Source organism: Triticum urartu, chromosome 3 (assembly GCF_003073215.2).
Source record: "Triticum urartu cultivar G1812 chromosome 3, Tu2.1, whole genome shotgun sequence".
In the NCBI taxonomy this organism is placed as follows: domain Eukaryota; kingdom Viridiplantae; phylum Streptophyta; class Magnoliopsida; order Poales; family Poaceae; genus Triticum; species Triticum urartu.
Genome location: NC_053024.1, coordinates 744576467 through 744587282, shown reverse-complemented (window position 1 = coordinate 744587282; position 10816 = coordinate 744576467). Strand labels below are relative to the sequence as shown.

Sequence of the window (10816 nt, the reverse complement as noted above, 5' to 3'; positions counted from 1 at the left end):
TCTTTTCACTCCTTAATCTACTCATATCGAATTCTCACCCAAAACTTGAAAACTTCAATCACACAAAACTTAACGGAACTTTGTGAGATAGGTTAGTATGATAAAGAGCAAACCATTCCACTTTTGGTACTGCCAAAAACAAGATTCATAATTGTTATCACACAACTCCTACTGTATCATATCATTTCTACAATTTATATTGAGCAATCTAAGCCAGAGAAACTAGAAAACAAGCAAACTATGCATTTAAAACAGAATCTATGAAAAACAGAAAAGTCTGTAGTAATCTACACTCAGACCATACTTCTGCTACTCCAAAAATTCTGAAACATTTGTACAGCCTGAGCAATTTGTCTATTAATCTTCTGCAAAAAGAATCAACATTTTATCACGCTTCTGTTAAAAATGAGAATTGTTTTTCTAAGAGCAAAAGTTTCTGTTTTTCAGCAAGATCAAATCAACTATCACCGTAAGCCATCCCAAAGGTCTTACTTGGCACTTTATTGAAATAAAAACCATAAAGCATGATTACTACAGTATCATAAGCATGTGAACACACAAAAACTGTAGGTAAAAGTGTTGGGTTGTCTCCCAACGAGCGCTTTTCTTTAATGCGCTTTTGGCATGATGAATTCAATGATGATCGCATAAAAGATAAGGATTGAAACATGAAAAAGAGCATCATGAAGCATATGACTAGCACATTTAAGCCTAACCCACTTCCTATGAATAGGGATTTTGTGAGCAAACAATTCATGGAAGCAAGAATCAACTAGCATAGGAAGGCAAAACAACCACAACTTCAAAGTTTTCAACACATAGAGAGGAAACTTGATATTATTGCAATACTTAAAAGCATATGTTCCTTTCTCATAATAATTTTTAGTAGCATCATGAATGAATTCAATAATATAACTATCACATAAAGCATTCTTTTCATGATCCACCAGCATAGACATTTTCTTACTTTCCACATAAGCAAATTTATTCTCATTAATTCATAATAGTGGGAGTAAACTCAACAAAATAACTATCATGTGATTGAAAATTAAAATCATGATGACAAGTTTCATGGTTATCATTATTCTTTATAACATACATGTCATCACCATAATCATCATAGATAGAAACTTTGTTGTCATAATCAATTGGAGCCTGTTCCAAAATAGTGGATTCACCACTAAATAAAGTCATGACCTCTCCAAATCCACTTTCATCAATATAATCATAATAAATAGGAGGCACGCAATCATCATAGTAATTGTTCTCATCAAAACTTGGGTGACTAAAAATATCATATTCATCAAACATAGCATCCCCAAGCTTATGGCTTTGGATATCATTATATAGCATCATGGATATTCAAAGAATTCATACTAACAACATGGCAATCACATTCATCATTCAAATATTTTGTGCCAAATATTTTATTTACTTCTTCTTCTAACAATTGAGCAAAATTTTCCGAACAATCATTTTCAAGAAATATATTATAAAGATGATCAATAATATGATGCAACCTCAATTCCATTTTTATGTAGTTTTGTTTTATAAAACCAAACTAGTGATAAAACAAGAAACTAAAAGATTCAATTACAAGATCTAAAGATATACCTTCATGCACTCACCTCCCCGACAACGGCGCCAGAAAGAAGCTTGATGTCTACTACGCAACTTTATTCTTGTAGACACGTGTTGGGCCTCCAAGCGCAGAGTTTTGTAGGACAGTATCAATTTTCCCTCAAGTGGATGACCTAAGGTTTATCAATCCGTGCGAGGTGTAGGATGAAGATGGTCTCTCTCAAACGACCTTGCAACCGAATACAAGAAATCTCTTGTGTCCCCAACACACCCAATACAATGGCAAATTGTATAGGTGCACTAGTTCGGCGAAGAGATGGTGAGAAAAGTGTAATACGGATGGTAGAAATATAATTTTATAATCTGAATAAATAAAAACAGCAAGGTAGTAAATAGTAAACAGGCACAAAAACGGTGTTTCAATGCTTAAAAACAAGGCCTAGGGTTCGTACTTTCGCTAGTGCAATCTCTCAACAATGCTAACATAGTTGGATCGTATGATTATCCCTCAAGGTACAGTAAGGAATCACTCCTGAGTTCCTATTAGCGGAGAACAAAAGATAGGAATTGTTTGTAGGGTACGAAGCCACCTCAAAGCTATTCTTTCCAATCAATCTATTCAAGAGTTCGTACTAAAATAACACAAAGCTATTGTTTCCGTTCGATCTATCCTAGAGTTCGTACTAGAATAACACCAAAGCATATTCATATTCATTGCCCCAAGATTTCTACTGGAGAAATAAGGACAAGAACGTGCATCAACCCCTATGCATAGATTACCCTAAAGTCATCGTGGGAATCCGCAAGTTGAGTGCCAAAATATATATCAAGTGAATCAATACGATACCCCATTGTCACCACGAGTATTCAATTGCAAGACATATATCAAGTGTTCTCAAATCCATAGAAGTATTCAATCCGATGACAAACGAGATCTCAAAGGGAAAAACTCAATTCATCTCAGCAAGATAGAGAGGGGAAAACACCATATGATCCGACTATATTAACAAAGCCCGCGATATATCAAGATCGTGACATCTCAAGAACACGAGAGAGAGAGAGAGAGAGAGAGATAGAGAGAGAGAGAGAGAGATTAAACACATAGCTACTGGTACAAACCCTCAGCCCCGAGGGTGGACTGCTCCCTCCTCCTCGTGGTGGCCGCCGAGATGATGAAGATGGCTACCGGAGATAATCCCCCCCCCCCGCCGACAGGGTGCCGAAACGGGTCTAGATTGGTTTTTGATGGCTACAGAGCACTGCGGCGGCGGAACTTCTGATCTAGGTTAACCTCGAGGGGTTTCAGAATATTTGGGAATTTTTAGTGCAAAGAAGGGGTACAGGAGGCCACCGAGGTGGGCACAACCCACCTAGGTGCTCCAGGGCCCTGGTGGGTTGTGCCCCCCTTAGCGCACCCCCCGTGTGCTGCTTTGGCCCATCGGGAGTCTTCTGGCCCATAAAAAATCCACAAAAAGGTTCGCGGTGTTTGGACTCCGTTTGATATTGATTTTCTGCGATGTAAAAAACAAGCAAAAAACAACAACTGGCACTGGGCACTGGGTCAATAGGTTAGTCCCAAAAAATGATATAAAGTTGCTATAAAATGATTGTAAAACATTCAAGAATGATAATATATTGGCATGACTACTTCATAAATTATAGATACGTTGGAGACGTATCAGGCTCCCCGCAACTCCTATTCATTACACATTCCTCAGTTGAGGTATTTGTTCTTCGGCTTGCCAAATTTTGTTCAGCTCCTCCGCATATGTCTATGTTTGCTTCATTGGCAGTCAGTTCTTATACATTAGCACATGATTAGATGAACATGGAGCACAGAGGAGCATGTGTGGATGGACCATGCCCGGAATCACCTCTTTCGTTATCCATGAGTATGTCACCATGGCCCTCTGTATCAGCTCTAAAATGTACTACAATGGTTACAAGGTAAGGATCAATTTAATGTTTTCCCTTCCTCTTGTTTCACTGTATTGCATTTAAGTCATTTTTCTACACTAAAAGATTACAGATGGGATGATGCACCGTACAGTACGTGAAAGAATTCAGCCATGCTTCATAGTTTGCCGAACTGTTGAATGACTACCAATATTATTCTAATTATTAGTATCCTTCGTCGTTGTTGGAATGTTCAAATGAGATAACACGTTGTGTCCCAAGTAACAATGTAACTAAAGTGACATGATTTTAAGTTGTTTGATCTTGGAAAGTGCAAGCAAGCCATGAGGCCATGATGCGCAATGAAGGATCTATCTAATGTGGTAGGACCAACATGCTAATTGCGAAGCTACATATTAAGTTTTTTGAAAGTTGCTTGCTTGCTTCAAGTGTCTACAGGAATTAATGTTCCACTATCTTGGTTTCGTAGATTGTATAAATGCAGAAGCTAAATATCAGAATCATCTTCTGCACAAGAGAAAAAGATTAGATGCAGATGCAACACATTCATTCATGAGAGCTAAATATGTTTATGCTCTCTTCAACCAGAGATAACACAGTGTAGTGGAATTATGGGGGTATTGCAGACTTTAGAAGTTGAATTATTCTTTTTTGCAATTGAAAAAGTTGTATACAACTTGAAAACTTTTTCACAAAGTCTTATTTCATTTTTTTACGTAGTATAGGAGAGATATGAATTTTTAAAATTATCAATCAGATTTGTGAATTGTTCTGGGCAATTTTTTGTTTTTTCCATCTTAGAGGCCAATAATGCACATGTGAAATTATCTACATGATTCAGTTTATATGGCTTCCCTTATTCCAATGGTTGTATTTTGCTAAATTGCCATCTACTTACCGGAGTTCTCACAAATAGAAGCGCAGTCAGAAGGTAACAAGGATGGTAGGTGTGTCTCCATTCACATGGTGTGCAAAAATATGGTAATTATATTACTAAACTGTCAATGATGCTTTGTGTTATTCTGCAGACTTGAATTTACTTTATATGGTTTTCTTTTTCTGTTCATAGACGACAGTATTGAATCTTGGTGATAATTCTTCGTAGAGAAACATGTTTGGTGAGTGTATTATAATATTGACTCCCACCTTTTTATTTACATAAAGAGGACCAATTGGAAATTATAAATTATAAATGTAAAACTAACTTCTTTGATAATTTTTAAATGTAAATCTAACTTCTTTGATAAATTTAAATGTAAAGCTAACATCATGTCGTTCAGATAATTTGATTTACATATAAAGAGGACCAAAGTTGACAGCAGTTCTATGCTTCATAACTAAAACATAATCTCCTTTTTTATTTGATTGGCATCATGATGTGTGCCCGTATGCTCCCCTGTCTCTTCAAAAAAAAAAAAATCAATTCCTAGTGCAACGCACGGGCATATACCTAGTCCACAAAAAAAATAGATCCAAAACCGATTTGAAAAACAGTTGGTTCGGAATAGGTCTGGAAAACCAGCCTGCTGGGTCCCAAACCGGCCTGGGTTCATGTCCAGGGTAGAAAGCCTTCCAAAAATTGCAATTAATTCATCCGGGCTCAAAACAAGGTAATCCATATAGGTTTTTTGACCAGCTCGATGATAGAAATACAATGGTGCAGTACATTCTTGCATTTGACAAAGTTGGTCAAACCGGCCTGGCTGCTTTGGAAGCTGGCCTGGCGGGTTTTGGCTTGGTCAGCCCACCTGAAAAGGTGTTTTCTTTGTCCGAGCTCCAAATGAGATGATCCAGATATGTTCTCTGACCATCTTGACGATAGAAATATGATGGTGGAGTCCATTATGCACTTTGGCCAATTTAGAGTGTCAACAAAAACATTTAAGAAGAAAGTGAAAAATATCTACCTAATGATAATGTGATTCATGCTAGCCTCGTAAACATTCATCAAGAATAGCATGCGAATCTAAAGTTACACCTACAAGTTGGATATTTTATAAATGGAGACGCAATCTATATGCAAATAAAATATAATTAAGAAATGGGGTTTACCCATCAAAATTTGACATAAAGGTAACCAATTTATGGGATGTGTGCTCTCCATGCAATATGCAAGAGCCCATAGGTGGAACCATGGAGAGAAGAGGTTGTTGATGCATTGTCAGCGCTTGACTGCTTGGCCCCAGCAAGCCATGCTCCTGCTTTCCTTGTGATCTTGTGCTTGTTAGTTGTCCATGCTACCGCTTGCTTGGATTCGACTGTGACATTGCGAACAGTGGATGGAGAGACTGAGCCACCAAGATGCGTTGGGATAGGACCTTGTGTCTTCACTTTGTTGGGCCAACCAAAACTGCAGATGACTAGGGCCTGCTCGACTAGGCCATCAAAACCAAAATCCCCCGTGGGCTCTTTGCTGCTTTTTTCAATTTTAATTTAATGATGTGCAGCTCTCATGCATGTAGTGAAAGAAAAATGTTCAAAGCATCTGTCCATTTTGCTTGTGTTTGCTGTGGTACTTTGTCATCAAATGTTGTGTGTGTCTCATGGAGAATTGTTGCGTAGTCCTTAATTTAGGGGTTTCTCCATGAATTTCCCTTGGACGATTGGATCATTGTTAGTTGAACTTTTTGGCTACACCTAGGGTCGTGGACATAGGGGCCCTAGGCCCATATCCACCCCTGACTTTCATCAAAAGTAGAAAAATGTAAGGCACCACAATCCCAATGAATGTAACATGAATGAAGAAATCACATATCACAAAGAAAATTGAGAGCCCCCTCGCTCCCCTGTCGCCCCCAGCGGCGGCACCCGGGCGCCCAAATCCCTTTCTCCAGGAGCCCTTCTCCTTGCTGCTTCTTGCCGCTGTCGCCGTTGGCGTCTGCTGCGGTGGCGGCGGGGCCTGCTGCTCTTCAAAGTATACGGCCTGGTGGGCTCTCGGCATGCTACGGGCGCGATGCAGATCTAGAGTGGCGGTGGCTGGTCCACAAGGCTGCTCCTGGTGCAGCGTCTTGGCAAGTGCGAGGAGCGGGAAGTGCCCTGTGGCGATGGGTCTGGACTGCTCTCGAGCTAGCGTTTTCTGATGCGGAGATGCGGCGAATTCGGATGCCATTGGCTGCTGGGAATCGGAGCTGCATCTCGTCTCGCGGCGGCGCGCTCAGATCGGGAGCTCCATGTGGTTCTAGCGGCATTCCTCGTCGGCCCTAGCGATGCTCCAAGTCGTCAGCGAGGTGCCGCTTGTGGCCGCGTGATACCGCGGCACTGAAGCATCGGCGCTGTGTCCGCACGCCTTGCAGTTGTGCGGGTTGGCCCGTACGAGTCTGCGGCGGCGAGGTGCTGACCTTCGACACCTGCCAACAGAGCTGTGGTGATTCATATCTGATCAGTCCGATGGCGGTGACTGCAAAGCATTGCAGCGACTTCCTATGGCTGCACGATGACGGTGGTTCATCGAATGATCTTTGTGAGGGTTCATCTCTTCTGATCCGATGGTTGACTTCGGCGGTGCGATACAAACTATGGACGAAGACTTGACGCAGAAGAATGGTTGGGCAGTGGCGGCGGTCGCATCGCATGTAACTGCTGGGTTCGCAGCGAAGTGGTGGCGACAACACATGAGGGATTTCGATGATGGTGCTACTTAAGCACCTGGTCTCGAGCTCCGGGGCGAAAGCCTAGGTCAAGCCCGAGTGCCTATACCTCGCAATGACGATGTTTTTCTTACAACGTTACCTTGTTGAAGGCATTGCTCAGATATGCTTGAACTGATTCTTCAGGGTGAAAACCTAGATTCTGGCCTTCTGGTTGGATCTGGTGACGACAGCATTATAGTGTTGCTCCCTTATTGAAGGCGTTGCTATTGAAGAATCTCGTCGTTCATGTGGTGTCATGAGATGGTTGGTGCGGATATGATCATTACTATAGTTCGCCTATCACAGATCTAATCACTTTAGGGCCTTTTTCATTTTAAATCACCTACACATAGCTTTGATCTTATATGACTTCGCTAGTTGTTGGCGTGTTTTCGTGTGTGTGAGTTGGTATTGGCTATGTGCATCCTATCTATGCAGAGGCCGGGTGTGTGCTCATTGTGTTATGAATCTTTTTGATGCTTCATTTTGAGTCAATAAAATCCACCCTTTGTCGAAAAATCACAAAGAAAATTAATTTTTTATTTCATTGCATAATACAAACTATTCACCATTGCATTAGTAATGCAACACATTACAACCAAGTTATTTGGAGCCGCACGGTGATAAGAATGATAAGATGCTACATTTATTCTTCTCATGTGCCTCAGCAACTGTGAGATGTAGCTGCTCATTGTCTTTGCTGAGGGCATCAATCTCACTCTTCTTTTCCTCCAATGCCGCCTTTAGTTTCCCATTCTCACCATCCTTTTCAGCAATGTAATTCTCGAGCTCCTCAATTTTTAGCTTGAGCTTGTTACCTTCAACCTTCTCAGACACTAGTGCTTTCTGGACTGAGTTCATCTCATCATTCAGGCGTGAATGCTTCGCATCAAGTTCAATACAGGATGCTTGCAGCTGTGAGACAGAAACGCCAATCTTCAACAAGTCATCCTTCAGCCTATCAGCCTCGACATCTTTGTTGCGCCCTGCTTCCTCAGCTGCTTCCTTGCTGGCGTGGATTTCCTCTATTTTCCTCTTGAGGCTCTCTACCTCCTTCATGAATTTAGCCTTCTCGGCGTCAAATGACTTCACAGCTGCCTCCTTCGCCTCCGCCAATGCAGCCAAGTCCATCTTGAGGCGTTTTACCTCTAATTCAGACATGGCATGTTTCTGCTCTTCTATTAAAATCTCCAAACGAAGCTTATCCTTTTCACCCTCCACCAAATCCTTCTTGGTTTGGATTTCCTCCACCTTCCTCTTAAGAACCTCCAAATCCTTTGTGATTTTTGCTTTCTCGGCGTCAAATGCTTTTGTAGCCGCCTCCTTTGCCTCCACTAATGCAACCAGTTCCATCTTAAGGCTCTTAGCCTCTGCTTCAGACATGCTTTGTTTCTTCTCTGCAGCAAAAACCTCCAACCGAAGCTTATCATTTTTACCCTCCAACAAATCCTTGTTGACCTTGAATTCCTCCAGATTCCCCTTAAGATCCTCCAGTTCCTTGAGGATTTCAGCCTTCTCGGCATCAAACTCCTTGGCAAGAACCTCCTTGGCCTCCTCTACTGCACCCAATTCCATCTTCAGGCTCTTAACCTCTGCTTCAAATACACCATTCTCCTGCTCTGCAATCAAAATCTTTGACTGGAGCTCATGGTTTTGACTCTCCACCGAATCCTTGTTGGCCTGGATTTCCTCTATTGTCCTCTTAAGATTGTCCATTTCCTTCATGATTTCTACCTTCTCGGCTTCAAATGCCTTTGCCGCTGCCTCCTTCGCCTCCACCAATGCACCCACTACTTGCTTAAGGCACTTAACCTCTGCTTCAGACTGCCTACATTTCTCCTCCGCTGTGAAGACCTCAGACCGAAGCTTATCATTTTCTCCATCCACTAAATCCTTATTTGTTTGGATTTCCTTCAGCTTCCTCTTAAGTTCCTCTAATTCCTCGGTGATTTCTGCATTTTTTACATCAAATGCCTTGGCGGCCGCCTCCTTGGCCTCCGCCAACCCACCCAGTTCTATCTTCAGCCTCTCAATCTCTGCTTCGGACATGTTTTGCTTTTCCTTTGCGATCAAAGCCTCTGAACGAAGCTTGTCATTTTCGCACTCTGCCAAATCCTTGATAGCCTGAATTTCCTCCAGCCTTCTCTTGAGATTCTCCGATTCCAACCTGATATTTGCTCTCTCATCGTTGAATTCCTTGGCAGCAGCCTCTTTTGCCTCCGCCAGCGTGCCTACTTCCTTCCTGAGCCTCTCAACCTCCGCTTCAGACTTGCCACATTTTTCCTCTGCGATCGAAACTTCCGACCGAAGCTTATGGTTTTCAGCCTTGAAGCTTCTCTCCACCTCTTCCTTGTGGCTTGAGATGGCCTTCGTCTCCTCCAGTTGCTTCTCCAGCTTGCCCTTCTCGCAGATCAGCTGGGTAATTTTGCGCTCCAGTTCCCACACCCTGTCCCCAAGTGTGGTGACCTGGTGCGACAGGGTCCTCACCCTAACATCTGTGAAGAGATCTGCAACGACATACATACGTACTGTAAGTTTTAGAGGAGAGAGCTGGTACACTACACGCACAGTATTGCACAGATAAAAAAAAAAGGGAAGATGATGACTTGGCACACACCCGCAAACCAAGGCGCGTTTGGCGCCGACATGTCTGTCATCTGCCGCTGTTGTCGGAGGTGGAATGGAAGACGCGTCGCTGTCTCGCTGTGCACCACACCAGACGGAAAAGAGGAATATATATACCTGCTGAAGCTGCCTCAGCTGGGTAGGGCAATAACTGAATATATGCAGAAGGAGGAGAGGATCAAGTGCCCATGACTCCATGAGCAAGAGGGAAGAAGCGTGGGGAGACAAGGGAAGGGATGGAGTGTGGGTGTAGAGGAGAGATGGAGTGTCGGTGGGGAAGAAGGATGGGTTTTGTTTGGTTTAAGATTTAAGAAGAACATTCAACATGTTCCGACTATCTAGCTGCAAGGCATCGTTAACTGCAGTCGCAAGGCATCCTTTTCTTTTCTTTTCTTTACTTTTTGCAACAGTGCTCGATCGCATTATTCTTGTTGCTTCCGTTGCAAAAAAATCAAAGGACAGAACGGTTAGATTCCTCGCAACTCCCAAGGTAATGTATAGCAGGAGTACTAGTAACTCTTTTTCCGTTTTTATATCGAATTTGCTATGTACCAAAAAAAACTCAAAGCGAGGATGCTGACGGTGTGAGATGCTGGTGGTGGACTAAAGCAGTTTGTTTCCTTCAAGCCGTGCCATGCCATGGGAGGTGCAATGTGAGAACCATATCCGTCAGGGAACAATTTCCAAAGTAGTACTTCACGTATGAGTATGACCAAGGAATACTACAAGTCATGTCGTTTTTGTTTAATTGTCGTCATGGGCTCACGGCCTAGATGACGGATCTCAAGATCCGACCACCCAGCCGTAGGCCGACGACCTCCGACGGAGGAGATGGCCACCAGCGCCAATCCCAAGGCCATCGCCTCGCCGCTCGCCCGCCACGAAGACGCCGTCACCGCTGTGCCGCGCAAGCCCTGCGCCCGTCCATTACCACCTGGATAGGCCACCCCGCATCGGCCATCCTCGAGCACCGGAGAAAAGGAGTCCCGCCATAGGCCACCGTGATGGGCTTTGCCCAGGGGGCTCCGGCAATTGGCGAGTCTGGGCGGGCTGCGGGCTGGGAG

The 10816-nt window shown here is 43.0% G+C and overlaps 1 protein-coding gene across 1 annotated transcript; it reads right to left on the bottom strand.

Annotated features, from left to right (window-relative positions):
* Positions 1-7664: 7664 nt before the first annotated feature.
* On the bottom strand, positions 7665-9851 carry LOC125549600 (myosin-9-like). The gene is made up of 2 exons (XM_048712963.1): positions 9745-9851; positions 7665-9634 (listed from the first exon to the last, which is right to left on the bottom strand). Exons 1-2 carry the CDS (start codon positions 9782-9784, stop codon positions 7731-7733), a joined length of 1944 nt encoding a protein of 647 aa, XP_048568920.1. The 5' UTR covers positions 9785-9851; the 3' UTR covers positions 7665-7730.
* Positions 9852-10816: the final 965 nt, after the last annotated feature.